The sequence below is a fragment of the Lycium ferocissimum genome, chromosome 6 (assembly GCF_029784015.1).
Source record: "Lycium ferocissimum isolate CSIRO_LF1 chromosome 6, AGI_CSIRO_Lferr_CH_V1, whole genome shotgun sequence".
NCBI lineage: Eukaryota > Viridiplantae > Streptophyta > Magnoliopsida > Solanales > Solanaceae > Lycium > Lycium ferocissimum.
Window position 1 is genome coordinate 47,778,985 of NC_081347.1, and position 16,563 is coordinate 47,795,547.

The 16,563-nt window shown below is 36.4% G+C and overlaps 2 protein-coding genes across 3 annotated transcripts; one reads left to right on the forward strand and one right to left on the reverse strand.

The window, feature by feature from the left end:
* Position 1: 1 nt before the first annotated feature.
* LOC132059730 (ribose-phosphate pyrophosphokinase 4-like) lies at positions 2 to 7,875 on the forward strand. Its single transcript, XM_059452472.1, has 7 exons — positions 2 to 453; positions 2,114 to 2,429; positions 2,554 to 2,649; positions 3,770 to 3,838; positions 5,365 to 5,493; positions 6,746 to 6,845; positions 7,457 to 7,875. Exons 1-7 carry the CDS (start codon positions 95 to 97, stop codon positions 7,588 to 7,590), a joined length of 1,203 nt encoding a protein of 400 aa, XP_059308455.1. The 5' UTR covers positions 2 to 94; the 3' UTR covers positions 7,591 to 7,875.
* A 2,220-nt stretch (positions 7,876 to 10,095) lies between these two features.
* On the reverse strand, positions 10,096 to 14,826 carry LOC132059731 (uncharacterized). Of its 2 annotated transcripts, none has more exons than XM_059452474.1 (9): positions 14,322 to 14,826; positions 14,065 to 14,222; positions 13,691 to 13,774; positions 13,558 to 13,610; positions 12,741 to 12,822; positions 12,316 to 12,423; positions 12,049 to 12,172; positions 11,789 to 11,883; positions 10,096 to 10,712 (listed from the first exon to the last, which is right to left on the reverse strand). In XM_059452474.1, exons 1-9 carry the CDS (start codon positions 14,728 to 14,730, stop codon positions 10,488 to 10,490), a joined length of 1,338 nt encoding a protein of 445 aa, XP_059308457.1. In that variant the 5' UTR covers positions 14,731 to 14,826; the 3' UTR covers positions 10,096 to 10,487. The 2 variants fall into 2 exon arrangements, with proteins under 2 accessions (XP_059308457.1, XP_059308458.1); XM_059452475.1 differs by having other exon boundaries at positions 11,789 to 11,874; positions 14,322 to 14,825.
* Positions 14,827 to 16,563: the final 1,737 nt, after the last annotated feature.

The following is a 16,563-nucleotide window of genomic DNA, read 5'->3' on the forward strand; positions in this document are numbered from 1 at the left end:
AGTTTATAGTGGTGTATTAGTTCCGTTACACACGCAGCCTACGACAACACACACCTTCACCCACCCTTATTCATTTCCGCCATTACAGATCCACATGTCAGCCACAACACCACCACCAGCACTTCCTTCTTCCCAAAATACCTCTAACAAATTGCTTAATTCCATTCCTATCCTCTCTCAATCCTTCAATCGAAAAAAAGATTATTCAATTCGATGTGAATTTGAGAACAATAATAGTCAACGGTGGACTGTTGGTTGTGTTTCCGGTACTGATCCAATTCATATTATTCTTAAACCTCCTTCATTCCCAATGGCTTCAGCTACGGCTTTAAGTTCTAGTACTGTGAAGAATGCTAAGAGAGTTTGCCTCTTCTATTGCAATGAAATGAAGGATCTTGCTGAGCGAATTGCTTCACAATCTGATGCAATTGAGCTTCGTAGCATCACTTGGAGGTATCATTTTATGAATTCTGGAATTTAAGCAATTTGAAAAAAGAGTACTCCCTCTGTATCCCAATTTACGAGATACAGTTCAGATTTCGAGAGTAAAACTTTTTTATTTTGAGCTTCAACGGGCATACAATCTTTATGTTTTTTAAAAAATAATCTACATACTTAAAAACTACACAAAAAAATATTATAATTAACAATTTAAAATATCTAAAGAGCATACGAATAAATCGCGATCAAAGATTTTCTTGTTTGACTCTCGAAATCTGAAATAATCTGAACTTTATCACATAAATGGGGACAAAGGGAGTAGCATTTGGAAAAAAGTTAAAAAATGGTATTTGGAAATTGGAGTTTTGTTTGGACATGAATACAATTTGGAGTGACAAATATAAAAACATGTATTTGGAGCTTTTTCGAATTCAGGAATATGAATTTCGGAATATTGTAACAATTCTATGTCCAAACATGAATCCAGAAAAATGTAAATTATCCATGGCCAAACGGGCATAATATGCATGAAATTAGTGTTCCCTCGTCTCAATTTTTATGTCGCTCTTTCTAATTTGAGTGTCTCAAATATCTGATTTTTTTTTTTTATTAATAATGTTATGTTATTATATTATTTTTACAAATTTCTAGAATTTGAATATATTTTAATTTATCAAATTTAAGTAGTGATATCATGTATTTCATCTTTTAAATTTGATGGGGTGCAGAGTTTAGCATATTAATTTGACTTGTATAATAAATTAGGGGTCGTTTGGTAGCTGGTTAGGGGTTAAGTTATCCATGTATAAAATTTATATGGTGTTTGGTTTGCAATTTAAAAATCTGCATAAATAATACATGTATAATCTATGAGGGGACTTATGTATTATTTTATGCAGGATAGAAGGTGGAATAATTAATATATGAATAACTAAACCCTGCATAACCAATCCCTGCATAAAATAATGCATAGGTTCCTTTAGCTAATCTATGTATTACTATTAACTGCATAACTCTAACCAACTACCAAACGACCCCTTAGTGATTGGGGAGGATAACTTGAATGCATGGATGAAAATTTCATAAATAAAACACCATATCAAAATTTAAAATTTTAAGGTATTGAGCGTTTAGGATGTCCCAAGATGGAAAGTGTTTGGGACGGAGTGAGTAACTTTTGAAGATCCAGAAGAAATAAAAGGGGAACTACCAGCTTTATATACTCTACCAGAACTTTTAACTATTTGGCTGATCTGTTATTCTAATGTACGCTATGCAAATGCAAACCATACTAATATGTTAAATTCAGTGTCACATAAAATGGAGCAAAGGAAGTACAAAATGTATTCCTGTTGGTAAGTCCATAAGGATAGTTTTTGGGAATTGAAGTTTTGCCTGGTTACTATGAGATCAAAGTTTCCTTCTTGGCACCATGGTAACATACTTGTCAAAATAATTTTGAACTAAAAGTTCTATTGGATATATTTCTTTTATCTAGACTTGGATAACCGATTCCCGGTTTAAGAAAAATGAGGGTAGAATTTATTGGATTTTCTGACTCCTATTGCTGCAATATTGAGGAAACATAAAATTATTTCATTAACAGTAACACAGGTACTGTCTGTTGTCAAGTATTTTTCTGCAAAGTTGATTTGGTCTTAAAAAAATTCAGGACTTTTGAAGATGGATTCCCCAACTTATTCATATCTAACGCTCATGGCATCCGTGGACAGCATGTAGCTTTCCTTGCTTCATTTAGTTCTCCTGGAGTAATATTTGAGCAATTATCGGTCATTTATGCATTGCCAAAGCTCTTCGTCTCCTCATTCACACTGGTCCTTCCATTTTTCCCAACGGGCACATCTGAGCGTATGGAGGATGAAGGCGATGTTGCCACAGCTTTTACGCTTGCCAGGATTTTGTCAAACACCCCAGTTCCTCGAGGTGGACCAACTAGTTTAGTTATCTTTGATATCCATGCCTTGCAGGTGTACACCAAATTCGAATGTTCGCAAAAAACTTGATGTTTTTTGGTGCTGGTCATTTTCTAGTTTATATGTCATCCTAATGTAAAGCTGACGACACTTGTTTATATGACTTCTCTGATTACAGGAGAGATTCTACTTTGGAGACAATATACTTCCATGCTTTGAGAGCGGGATCCCCTTGCTTCTAAATAGGCTACAACAACTCCCTGACTCTGACAATGTAAGTTTCTTTTCCTTTACTTTTATCCTGGAACGAAATAGAGCATAAGCAAGCTAATGATATGTTTGACATTTGTGTTGAAGGAATAATGTTATTTTTCATTTTTGATTTCCTTGTGCTCTTCGCATAATCTGCTATTGGGGAACTCCAGTAAACTAACATGTTGATGAATTTTATAGCATGTAAAAGCTGAAGGTTCATGACGATACTGAAACAAACAACCCTCTTATCTCATTAAGCCAAATGCTTTTATCCATTCAGTTCAACCTCGGATGGGTAAATCTGGGTGCATGTGACTCGGTATTCTTTGATAAAATGAGTGTTACTAAAAATCAAGGCATCTTCTCTGGCAGATTTAGCTACCTCAAGGCTCAAGCTTAACAACTGTTACTTTTCCTTTTTGATAATGGTGGTGTCCGGGTCTGTTTGCCCACAGCTCAACTAATCCACCAGAGACCTGCTACCTCCCGCTAGTGTCTAATACCGGGTAACTTTGTCCATCAACACTTACAGAGATGGAAAGATATCACCTACTGTTTTTGCCTCTCGGGAAGGATTTGGAATGGAATAATATCGATTCATACAGAAGAAAAGGTCTGCTAGGATTTCATCCCTACTCTCCCATTGTCATTTGAGCTTGATTGCCGTTGGGCCACACCCTTGGGTTTTGTAGGCTTCTTAAGAGCTGTTCTAATTTTGGTTTCCAATTCAGATTCCTCAAAGTGTTAGCTCTCAAACAGATATGCAGTTTGGTGTAGTTTCTTTCAACATAAACAGAATGAATTTGTATTAGCTCTGTCTTCCAATAACCACAGGCTATAGTTTCTTTTTAACACTAATGTTTAGATTAAGTGGTTCATAATTCAAGCATGAAGTAGTTAGCCGTATGAGTCCAGCATATGATTTTACCTTTGAGATGCTTTTCCCGTTGCATGCAGACGCAAAAAGAAATGTAATGGGCTCTTGGTCCTAAAACTTTTAGTTCACATAACAGCTATGCTTATGACATTGCGGGAAGCTTTGCTTTCACTTACTAGTTATATGGTTGAACTAACGGAAGTGGTGAATGGTTAAATAACTTTTCCTGCTAATAATTGACCTCTATTGTTTCTTTCTGTAGATATCTCTAGCTTTTCCTGATGATGGTGCGTGGAAACGTTTCCACAAGCAGCTTCAGCATTTTCCAATGGTATTCCTTCAAAACTAGCTTGGTGCTCAAAATAGCTCCATTAGCATGATGATCAGACATTTGTATTCATGCTTTTATGCTCATAAACTTTGTTTTTACATGTTCTGATGAGGGACTGAATCATATTTTCCCTTCCTATTGTCCTATGTGAGCTCGTTCACATTGCCGGTCCCAAGTCCGGATAAAGGAGGAGGTTTGCCGAGGTCAATCGGAAACAGCCCTCTACCCCATAAGGTAGGGGTAAGGTTGCGTACATCTTGCCCTACTCACATCCAACTTGTGGAATTACACTGGGTTTGTTGTTGTATTGTCTCATATCTTCAGTTTCTTCATTGTGCACTTGTATTGTACAAATTGCAAGTAGGACTATTGACCTTTATAATTGCGCTGGAGTACCAATGCCGAGGCATAAACCAGTTACTTAAATACCCAAAGTTGGAGACCATAAACCAGTTACTTAAATACCCTTTTTTTTTCTTTTTTTTTTTTTGATAAGGTAATAATATTATTAACAGTTGGGGGAAAAAGACCCCATATACAAGCCGTATACCAAAAAGAGAGAACCTACATCAAAACATGATTCTCAAAAAAGGAGACCCAATCCAATGTTGGAGGCCATAAACCACTTACTTAAATAGTATGAATTGTATTTTTTTGATGACATGGGAACCCGCAGCCGCTACCCTTCTGGTGCGCACAGGGTAAACCCAACTTCTGTGCAATAGCTCGCAAACCACACAGAAGAGGTAACCTGCACTAGGCAAGCCCGGTGTGACGAGCTCGACCTAGAAGGCAAATCCCCTACTGTCGTAGGCAGGGGGTTTCGAACCTGAGACCTCCATTATGAAAGCCCCATGCTCAACCAACTGAGCCACCCTTGCGGGTAGTATGAATTGTATTTTATAAATTGAAAATTGGACTATTGACTTTTATATATGTGCTGGAGTACCTGTGCTCAAAGTTGGAGGCCATAAACCACGTATATAAGTACATAGTAACTAACATTATAAAATGATCCGTCCCTGCCCCTCACGAAGCCAAATAAATAAAGATGAAGGAAATCACAGACCCCAGCTGTCATTAAAAAAAAAAAAAAAAAAAAAAAACCAACCCTAGCTTCTCTGGATTAAGGCATGGCTGATTTATTGATTGATTGATGTTTTATCTTTGGTGAGGGGGTAGGGAAGAGAGAAGTAGATCCTGCTATGTTATGAGCTTCTTAAAATTCCCAGTATAAGAGCTTGCAAAGTTTGCATGCATGTCTGTAGACTCTGTATTGACATTGACAACAACACCATGCTATTTTTGGTGTTAGTTTCCTGGACTTGGCAGATTGGGCAAGTCACTGTCATCTACTTGTCTGTTGAATTTAGTCTATTTCCTTAAGAATTTGTTGGTTCCTTAAATAATCAAGCTCCTGGCTTTTTTATCATTTCATTGAAAGACTACATCTTTGCTGTTCAATTTGCTTTATATCTGGAACCATGTTACTGCTGCTCATTGACATGGCGTATATTGATTATCAGATTGTCTGTGCTAAAGTTAGGGAAGGCGATCAACGAATTGTACGAATTAAGGAGGGAGACCCTGCAGGACGTCATGTTGTGATAGTGGATGATCTTGTACAATCAGGTGGCACCCTAACAGAATGCCAGGTGAGAAAATTAGGTAGGCATAGGGACATGAACTGAGTGATATTTGAAAAAAAGTATGTAATATTTGAAGTTAAGTTGGAAAAAAGGTTTTTGAAATTTGAAGTTATGTTTGGACGTGCATTTCACTTGAAAAAAATGTTGAAATGCTGTGAGAGAAATTTCTTTTACTTAAAAAACCTTTTCTCAAGTTCGGAGTGAAAAACTGGCACGATGTATAACCAAACAGGTTTTAAAAAAAAATGAAAAAAGAAACCAAAAAAAAAAAAATCATGTCCGAACGGGCCCTAATAGTGTTGTCTGGTATTCTACATCTAGACAAATTTACTTATCGTCACATTAGGCTAGAATGGGCACATTTAGCTATAAATTCATGACCTGGTCTGTTTTGGAAAAGAAAAAGGGAAAAGTATTAATATTCTTTATAGTCTAATACTCCAAAATAGTAGTCCTGGTACTCTTGGTACTCATTTTCCATTATGGCTGATCTGTGTTACTTGAAAGAAATTGGTTTAGAAACTATTTATGTATAATCTTTCGTTTTAGACATAATCTCTGATAAGTGAAAAGCTAGCCTCATTTAGGAAGTTGATAACTACTTGTTCAGACCCTTCAAAATCCTGTCTGTCGATCTGACATGATTTGGGATCCACACCGGATTTGATCAACTTACTTTGGGTGCTTTGACTACCTCTATGCCGAAAAAATATTGTTTGTTGGGTATTTGTTTGGTCTTTAGGTTTATATATATCCCTTTGCTCAAAATATCTCATTAACAAAGTATTTGGAGTTTATAAAGAATTAAATTTTACTAGTTTTAGTTCAGATAACTTCAACTAGTGGAAATATATACTTATATAAGTCGTAATATACAATTTGTAGGCTGATAATATAGTGCAATGAGATCCTAGCATTTAGAAAGTAGAATTAACAAAACGCGGAAAGTACCATTTCTTTGGTCCATGATTCATAGTTGTTAATTATGTAATGCTCTAAAGCTGGACAAAGCAAACATCGTACAAGGTAGTAGTTTAGATTTCTTTTCCTCCGTGTTGGAGGATTTTCTTCTCAATGAGAAGATAATGAAATGTGGAGAGGGTCATGGTAGCACGCATATTTTCTTAACAAACCTAATTATTAGAATGAGCATTGTTTAACAAGCTTAGATGCATATTGAAACGACATTCTTGGAAATTGGCATTCAGTTCTTTCCCTCTTTTCTTATTTGAAGTAGCACTGCTCTGCCTTTTTGCAGAAAGTGTTGGCTAGACATGGAGCTCAAAAGATAAGTGCTTATGTGACCCACGGAATTTTTCCAAACAGATCATGGCAGCGTTTTAACCATGACAAAGGAGGTATGCGTGTTCTCAGATTCTTGCATTAGTAGCAATAATTTCCTTCTATAAGATTGGTTGTGGCAATAGGTCTAAAAGCCCTTAAAAAAATTTCAGAGGGTCTAGAGTGTGGCATCAAGTTTGAGATCTGTTTTCTTAGACTTTCATAAATCTTCTTACAGCTTGTTCCTAAATAATGCCGAACTACCATTCTTTAATGTGCTGCTTTTTAAAATTTTCGCTTACTATTCTTTCGACAGAATGGTTCCCCTTTTTGTTCAACTTGTACTTTCCTGCTATGCATCTTCATGAGAATTCCTTATACATTGGTAGACTGGAAAAATATTGTATTAATCAAATTTTGCAATTTGGCAACTGAAAGAATAGATATTGTGCAGCAATACAACACATTTAGGCACCAAGTCTGTTTGCAGCATGATCTTTCTTCATTTTTCGTTGATATTGTCCTTGTTTAGCAAACCCATATTAAAATCTATTACCACATCTAAAAAGTTAATTCTCAATGAAATGCACAGCTCCACTCTGTGAATGTCTGTGTTGAGTTTTGTTCTATCTTTTGTTTGAATTTTATCAGGTTATTTCATCGCTGTTTACCTTTTTAACTTTTTCAGGTAGTCCTGAGAATGGGATGACTTACTTTTGGATCACGGATTCATGCCCTCGAACAGTGAAGGAGGTGAAAGACAAAAAGCCATTTGAGGTTCTGAGCCTTGCCGCTCCCATAGCAGCTGCACTTCAGATTTAACTGCAGATTCTGTACCTTACCGAACTGTTCTTTCATTCTTTATAAGTGCAATGTTCTTCTATTAATGGGCAGCCCGGTGCAATGCTCTTCTATTATTCAAGATATATAGAGAAAGCTAGGAGAAGCCAGAGCTTCCTGCCAGCATTATCGCAATGAGTGGTGCTACTCAAGTGTGAGGAGTTTTGATTGATGTAGACAGATTTTTGTATAACTCTATACGTCTCAGAAATAATAGATTTTGATGCCAGCATAATGAAAGATGTTTACTACTCTTTGCACCTTAAAGTTCTTCATTTGAAGATATCGCTTTAAAGACAATTTACCTCGAAAAATGAATCCAATCCTATTGTTCAGAATTTACAGATGTCTGTTAAGAGTTTCAATGGGGCTTTAGAGAGGAAGTCTAAGTTGAAGATACTTGAATAAGCAAATACTGATGGCATGCTGTTAATTTCAGAGAGGAAGTCACTTTTTCCAACGCCATTTAAGGCGCAATCATTATTAATTTTTTTTATTTTATTTTTCCTTTTCAGAAGCCAGTATACACAAACTTGAGAAGAATTGGTATCTTCTTCTTCAACTTGGTTGTTGTACAACAGTATTTTTTGAATATATAGCAATTGAAGTGTAATATTTTGAAGAAGTACATTTTGAATTTCGAATGTGCAAATTGCGTTTAAATAAGTGGGTATTGTTTGAAAAGCTTGAAAACATTGGTAAATCACTATTGTTGCAGGCTTGAGAATGTGGTTCTTGATATAAAATGTGATTTTAAATCAAGTGGATGTAGGAAAAGTTTGAAAATAATGGCAAATAACAATTATTGCAAGCTTGAAGAAATGGATTTTGAATTTCGTATATGAAAATTGAGTTTAAATCAAGTGAATGTTATTGGAAAAAGTACATCTTGAATTTCGAATATGAAAATTGTAAAAAATCAAGTGGGTACTTTTTGAAAAGCTTAAAAACATTGGCAAATCACCACTGTTGCAAGCTTGAAAATGGGGTTCTTCAAGTTTGTATATGAAAATTGAGTTTGAATCAAGTGAATGTTGTTGGAAGAAGTAGATCTTGAATTTCGAATATGAAAATTGCGTTTAAATTAATTGAGTATTATTGGAAAAGTTTGAAAATATTGGCAAATCATGTTGCAAGCTTGAAAATGTTGTTCTTGAATTAATAGTATGAAATGTGAGTTTGAAATAAGTGAATGTTGTTGAAAAAGCTTGAAAATATATCGAATAACAATTATTGTAAACTTGATGAAGTGGATTTTGAATTTTGTATATGAAAATTGAGTTTAAATCAAGTGAATGTTACGAAAACCTTGAAGATATTGGCAAAAATAAATATTGGTAGTTTAAATTTCAGAGAAAGTACTTTTTGTTTCGAACAGACATGTCTGAGAATTCAAATATATGTATTTAAAGTTTTTCCGTGGCAAGCCAAACTTAAGGTATGATTGTCGGAAGTTTAACCTTTGTAAGCCAAACTTGAAAGTGATTTTTTTAGGTTTTTGGCATTAGCGAGCTAAACACCCCTAGAGGTGTCAAAACAGTTGACTGGGATGAGCAAAAATAGAACAGATATTACAAAGGAATCATATCGCTGATTCAATCTAGTGTGGCATTTAAGTAAAGTTGATTAATTCTACCACATTTGATGACTTCTCATTAGGGCTGGGCATAAATACCGAAAACTGAAAAACCGGACCGAACCGAACTAGTTGGGTTCGGTGTTTGGTGTTCACCTTCAAAAAACTGAAACCAAAATAGCCGAACCGAACTTTGATGAAACCGAACCGAAGAACGGAAATTTATACATTACCCAAAAAAATTAAAATAGTCCAAACCCATTAAGTTTAAGCGCAAAAAAAAAAAAAAAAAACCAATTGTAATAAGCTGTCTTTTGCTTTCGTATCCCTAATTTTCCACTTCAGTTTCGAAAATCAAATATCTTTAACAAAGAAAGGTGACTAGGATGTGTCTTTAGGATTAATATATGTCCTCTATGTGTTTTTTTAATTATTCTTACTGTATATATATTATAGTTATGGTTTTCTGTTCTCGTGTATCCTATTTGTTTGATTTTGATTTTAATTTGTTAGTTTTATATTTTGTTGCTTTTGAGAATATGAATTAGTGTAAATGGAATCGCTTCTAATATCATATCAAAAAAACCGAATTGAAAAATCCGAAACCGAACCGAACCAAACTTCAAAAAACTGAAACCGAAAGAACCGAACCAAACTAGTTTGGTTCGGTGTTCGGCGTCTACCTTCAAAAAACCGAAACCGAAATAGCCAAACCGAAGTTTGATAAAACCGAACCGAAGAACCGAACGGTCATCCCCACTTCTCATTATTCTGCAACATTTAATGTTACAGATGATTTGAAATGCAAATGATAGTTCTTTGCACTTCAGAAGGAACTGGGAACCGGGAGAAGAATTTTTTTCTGTAGAAAGCGAGGGAATTATAGCATTAAAGCCAAACTTCAGACTGAATTTTTGCAACTTAAATCTCGTATACCTGATATTGTTTCCGAAGTGGCTAAACTTACAAAAGAACATTATAAACTACAGCGATCGCTTAAATGGTAATCCCAAAACGGTTATCTGTGCACTACTCCTGATACTATCATAACCTCATAACTAAATAACAGAACAATTCCTCAGAGCAGTTCTCAAATCCTCTATAGAATAGACCTTTTCAAGTGGGGAAGAAGTGGGAGGGGGATAACAAAGGCTTGCTTAAGCAAAACTGAAAATCCTTGTGGTCATGTACAACAGCTTGGAAAGACGAGATAAAAGAAAAGAAAAGTTCTCAATGTCATCATATATCGACTATTGCACTCGTATGGCAAAAGGAGGAAGGAGAAAATCCAACATGCCTCAGATTATGATATAACTTTGTTAGATATTTTGATGTAATTTAGGAATTTTGTGAGGGCCTTGCCACTGTCGATTGCTTCTCTCGCTCTGTCAAAGGCTGCACTTATGTCTTGAGCTCCATCAGACCCAAGCAAATGGTCAATCATTCCGGCATTTAAGACAATTCTGTCGTAGGCTGGACCTTTCTCACCACGTAAAGCTGCTAAACCCAACTCTATATTCCTTGCAACCTAAGAAATTCAGAAAGGAACAAAGGGTCAATCATCTTGATTTTCCTTGAGACCAGCCCAAAGATAAAAGCCCAAGGAGTAGCCTACAATTTGAGAGAGAAGCAATCGAGTTGAAACATTTAGCAGACAATTAGGGTGTGTTTGGTATGAAGGAAGACAATCAGGGTGTGTTTGGTATGAAGGAAGATGTTTTCCTAGAAATTTTTTCTTGGAAAACAAGAGGGTTTCTTACTTATTTTCTAGTGTTCGGTGAGTAAGCAAAAGGATATTATCTCAAGAGCAATTATATGTAATATAGCAAAACACTATCGGTGGAATTGTGCGGAGTGGGGGTTCGGGAGTGGCAGCGGGTGGGATGGTCAAGAGTTGGGGGTTGGGTGGGCGAGGAGGACACAATGCACTCCGAATGTCACTTATGGAACTTGATTTCCCTACTTCCATTAGGAAAGTCATTTTCCTTATTTTTCAGGAACTGATGTTCCGAGAAAAATTGTTTTCCAGAACTTTTGACCAACCAAACATGGGAAGATTGAAAAACATTTTCCACCGTACCAAACACATCCTTAACCTCGTCTTCCCTTCCATATAGAAAATTCAGATCCCAAACTAAGTAAAGAGATGATATTGGACACATAGTTAGCTCCACAGAAGTTATGATCATTTATACTCTTTTAAAATTAATGTGCAACCAACAGAGTCGTCCAATTTATACAATGGCCAAGAGCAATCAGTGTAACATGCAAAATGATTATTGAAAGCTAGCAGGTGTTCAGAAGTTGTGTCTTTTCTTTCTGTTTGGTAATTGACCCATTAAGTACCTTTCAGAACACTACATCAATCTAAATAACTACAACATTTTTACACAATCACTTTGCTTTTAGAACTTAAGAATAGTCTATCACCATGATATTAACAAGAGAAAAGGAATAACTTGTCCATATTTTATGCCTTTAAGGTAGGCAGCACGCTAAGTAAGTATCACTTATTGCTCTGACAAATTTTGGTGCTAGCGAAGTACCATAAAAAATGGGGAACAGGGAAAACATTTGAAAGAGAACAAGAGAGGTGAAGCTTACAGATCTATCTGTTCTTGGAGTATCTGTAGATTCAAAGCCATAATCCCTAGCATTCACCTCAATATTGAAACTCTCACGTGATACACCTGCGACATCTTAATAAGCTTTAGCTTGCAGAAAAGATGCTTAAAACCAGCTGCCTCATTTTCTATTTTCTTTAGAATAGCTGAGCTGTTTCTATGTACTTGGGGAAGCGGGAATTCAGCAACTCAACCTAGAAAGTAAAGGATAAAATCGCTAACAGTACAGTAAACACATACCATCAACAGCACAAGCAGGAGCCAAATTCACCGAACGAAACCCTGAGCAATAATTCACAGGAAGTCCTTTTGATGCATTTGCAGACCGCAACCTCGTCGTCATCGAAAGTGCACCTTCCTCACCCTAAAGATGCAATACAGAGATTACGTACGACTCATGAAATCAATGTCTCCATGAGTTTTTTCAGGTCAGAGATGATAATAGACAGCGGATGGGTCCTTCCCCAATCCCAAAAAAATAAGAATCTGTTTCAGGTTATGAAGTACCTTTACAACCAAACCAGCATGCACACCCCTTCTTCTCATAAGCATTAACAGTGGTTCTTCATAGCCTTCATGATAGAAACCAGCAACAATTGCTTCCTTTCCCCGAGCCTGAAGAGAAAACAGTACATTTCAACTGAAGACCAATTTGTTCAAGCTGCTAGCAGCTTCGGTTTTTTAAGGTGAATATACACAAACGGGAAAAAATAAAAAAACATCTGAAAACCAGTAACTTCTTTCTAAAGAACCTACATGTGATCAAGAGTCAATCGAATTAAATTATAAATTCATAACAGTTCTAAGCTAAGCTCGTCAGTCAACAGACAAGATAATAACATGGGATATTTGAAATTTAGATATTTAAATAAGACAACTTATATGATTTTTTTGTATTTGGTACAGCAGAAGCAACCAGTACCATGACCTACCCGCACAATTTGTTGAACTTTCTCAGCTGTTGCCAGCGGTGGGCGTTTCTTTATATGTTCCCTTAACCCAATCAATGAATATCTGCAATGATAATAAGATATGTACCATTTTGTCAGCTGCCTTTCATTATCATATGAAGTTTAACGCAGGTTAAATTCATAAAACTAAAATCTAAGAAACAATTTATTTCTGGGATTGAGCTGTGCCTTAAACAAACATCTAGGATCTCTACAGAGGAAGTACAATGATTAGGTGCTTAACCGTCAGAGTCAGCCAATTAGTGGCAAGTAATTTTGCAATTAGGTTGAAACAAATAGCCTCCGGAGACAAGTATAGCATACTACGGATAAATATTTTAGATGTAAATACTTCTATTTCTTTAGTTTCATACAACATTCAGGAATCTGGTAACTGTCTTTCACAACATCGTAGATATCAATATTTAGTGTTGTATGCTTGCCGTATTGCACCACAAAGAAAATCTCCCTCTTGCCAAACAAACAAATAAATAAGAGCATGGTCAAAGTGCTCAAATAGAAGACATAATGAAAAGCAGGGAAAAAAGACATAATGAAATATCAAAAATCAGATTCTATCAACCTAAAACTTTAGAAGCCATCGGGATTTAGAAGACCAAATTAAAGAATATGGCCGAAATATATCCTTTTTATTTTTAACTGATATCTAGGACAGTTTCTGGGAATTTAATTGAAGCATTGTCTTTCTCTATAGAAAATGCAAAACAAAAAGAAAGGAAAAAAAAAAAACAAGGACAAAAAGAAAATCATTGGTTTCTGAAAGGTTGGATCTACGTACAAAGATGGGCGAGCTTCACGTTGACTTACATAAGCAAAACCAACTTCGTCATCCTGAATATAAGTTGGATTACTAAGAAACTGCAATAAAGATCAAGGCAAAAAAGGTATCAAGGGCAGGGAGGATCATGGACCTCAAGAAGCTTTTTTGCTTGAGAGGGGTTTAAGTGTGTGTTTGCCCCCATAAACATCAGCATTTGTTCTTCAGTAATGCCTCCCTGGAATTAGAAAATGAGATTTGAGTAAGCCACTTGCTTCACAAAAAAAAAAAAAAGTACAAATTTAAACTTATGTGGAAATCTATCTGTCATTATCAGGTATTAATTCAAATTCTCATTTGAAGGTAGCAGTAGGTGCCTCTTCAAGTAATATTTCCATTTTCCTCACATATTCATGTTTGCTACTAAAAATAAATGTAATCTCAGTATACATGTTGCACATAAATTTCAGACTAAAATATAAGTAGTGGACATCCTATTAATTATTACAGCATATAGGCTGATATGACCTTTGGTGGCATCCAATCCACACCATGGAGCAAGCAAGATTCACCATAGCAGGATCTAACAGCAGCAACAAACAGTGTGCTTCTGAAGTAGCGGGTGTTTCCATCATAAGGCTCACCATAGTGAGTCAATGAGTTTACATCAGCAACTGGTGCAGGGCCTGGTAAGGGAAGATGATAAGATTTAAGCAGATAATAATAAATGGCATTTTGCAATAGGCATGTATAAAGCAACAAAACAAAAGGTAGAAGTATATTACCAAGTTCATCATCAAATGCAAGGCAGTAGGCTTTCAACTCGCGGTCTGTTTCCCGATTCATTCGTTGGCCTATCATAAGTGCAGAAAGGAGTGACTCACTTACACTAGATGATCCCATTTTCAATGGAAGGACGTCTTTTAGAACACCCTGAACTTCCTCGTATCCAAGATGACCCCCAGCCAAAACTTCCCTGAGGGCACCAACTAGTCTCATCTCGGCAGTACCATTTCCAACAAATTGGGGGCCTATTGAACTGCCAATACCCATTATCGAGCCTTCGGGATCAGCAATAAATATGGTATCTTCGGGAAGCACTCGAATCAATTGGGGCCAATAATGATTCATCGCACGCCTTTCCCCTTCACTCCATTGGGTTGGCTCTGGAAAGGCATTTGCACGAATGGTCATTGCAGCAAAAAATGCCCCAAGTTGTGCTTTTGATACTGGCTCTTCATCTGTAAGCTCTCCCTTTGCTGAAATCAAACACTATGGTACTAAGTATCTTCAGTAGTTATATCGACAAGTCTTACACAAATATATCCATATTAATGGCAAAGCAAGTCTTCCTCTGGGATTGGGAAGTCAAGCCTCAATAATTGTTGTGGTTTTGCTTAATTTAATTACTTGACCTTTTCAATTTTATCTTCTGAAAGTCTTCTGCAATGATCTAAATCAAGCTACATATGGCATGCAGATTTATGGAAGAGGGCAAAAATCAGGACACCGGATGTACTAACCATCAATAAGTCTGAGCTAAAATATGAACCCAACTTATTTGAAGCATACTTAGTGGGATTGGTTAGACTGCTTCTACTTTCCTATTTCTTTCTCTTTTTCCTGTTTCTTTTTGCATTGAGAGATGTAGATTGAAAATCAACTATCTAATCTCAGACTAGTTGAGGGATCTTCTATATATATCCAAAGGTCTATTTCATTCTAATACCACAATTTATAGGGTTCTCCATCCCGTGGGAGAGGCAATCGAAGAGTTAGAGTGACAACTTTGGAAATCAACACTCGAATCCCAATAAAGGCACACTAGGTAAAGCTTTTCCATCTGTCATAGCCTTAGTGGGTATAGTTATCGAATACCTATACCGGCAAAAGGTCACAAGTATCCGGTAGAATAGTCGCGGTTTAAAGCAAGCTGACCCGTAGCACCATATAAACCTATATGAGATTAGATCTGGGGATTACTCTATATTTCATATAAATATGCACTTATAAAACCAAAATATGCACTTATAAATCTCTAACCAAAATAACTGACAGACATCAAACCTAATGCAAGAGAAAGAAAAACATCAAAGCAATAATCCTGACCAGTTTGTATGGTGTATGTAGTACCTTTGCTCTGAGTGTTCTTAGCTACGTTCTTCAGAGCATTATGTGCACACAATTTAAGATTTTCTTGTTTTTGGTAAAATCATAATACGTCCAATTATTCCAATGTACAATCAAGCGTTACTCAAACGGAGAGAAAAGTGAAACAACGAGCTTAAATTCCATGCAAGGATGGTAATATATACATACACACACACACACACAAAAAAAAAAAAAAAAAAAAGTCACTTAAAATCTAATTGTTGGGTAGTTTTAGTGATAAACATTGACTGATTACCCGGAATCATCAGTAAGTAATTTGCTACTACCTCCGTTTCAATTTGTTTGTCTTAGTTACTATTTGGACAGTCAAAGGCTTACGACAAAGTCCCTAGGGAGGTTCTATAGAGGTGCTTGAAGGCCAGAGGTGTACCGGTGGCATACACCAGGGCGATCAAGGACATGTATGATGGAGCCAAAACCCGGTTAAGGACAGTGGGAGGAAACTCGGAGCACTTCCTAGTTGTGATGGGATTGCACCAGGGATCAGCTCTTAGCTCGTTTTTATTTGCTTTGGTGGTGGATGGATTGACGTGGCATATCCAAGGAGAGGTACCATGAGACCCGCGGGGGAGTTAACGCTAAGCTGGAGGTTCGGGGAAAACCCTGGAGTCTAAAGGGTTCAGGTTGAACAATATCAAGACAAAATACTTGGATCTGTAAGTTCAGTGGCGTGACACATGAGGTTGACGTAGAAGTGAGGCTTGATACACATGCCATCCAAAAGAAAGGAAGTTCCAAGTATTTTGGGTCTATTATCCAAGGAAATTGGGAGATTGACGATGATGTCACACATCATATTGGTGGTAGGAGAAAAAATGAGGTCATCGAGTCCCCGTGATAAAGTTGCCATCAAAA

Coding starts and splice junctions, on each gene's coding strand:
- LOC132059730 (XM_059452472.1), top strand. CDS start 95: ATGTCAGCCACAACACCACCACCAGCACTTCCTTCTTCCCAAAATACC. Junction 454..2,113: donor CTTCGTAGCATCACTTGGAG/GTATCATTTTAT, acceptor AAAAAAATTCAG/GACTTTTGAAGATGGATTCC. Junction 2,430..2,553: donor TTGATATCCATGCCTTGCAG/GTGTACACCAAA, acceptor CTCTGATTACAG/GAGAGATTCTACTTTGGAGA.
- LOC132059731 (XM_059452474.1), bottom strand. CDS start 14,730: ATGACCATTCGTGCAAATGCCTTTCCAGAGCCAACCCAATGGAGTGAA. Junction 13,775..14,064: donor TGGATTGGATGCCACCAAAG/GTCATATCAGCC, acceptor TTCTAATTCCAG/GGAGGCATTACTGAAGAACA. Junction 11,884..12,048: donor TCCTGCTTGTGCTGTTGATG/GTATGTGTTTAC, acceptor AAGCTTATTAAG/ATGTCGCAGGTGTATCACGT.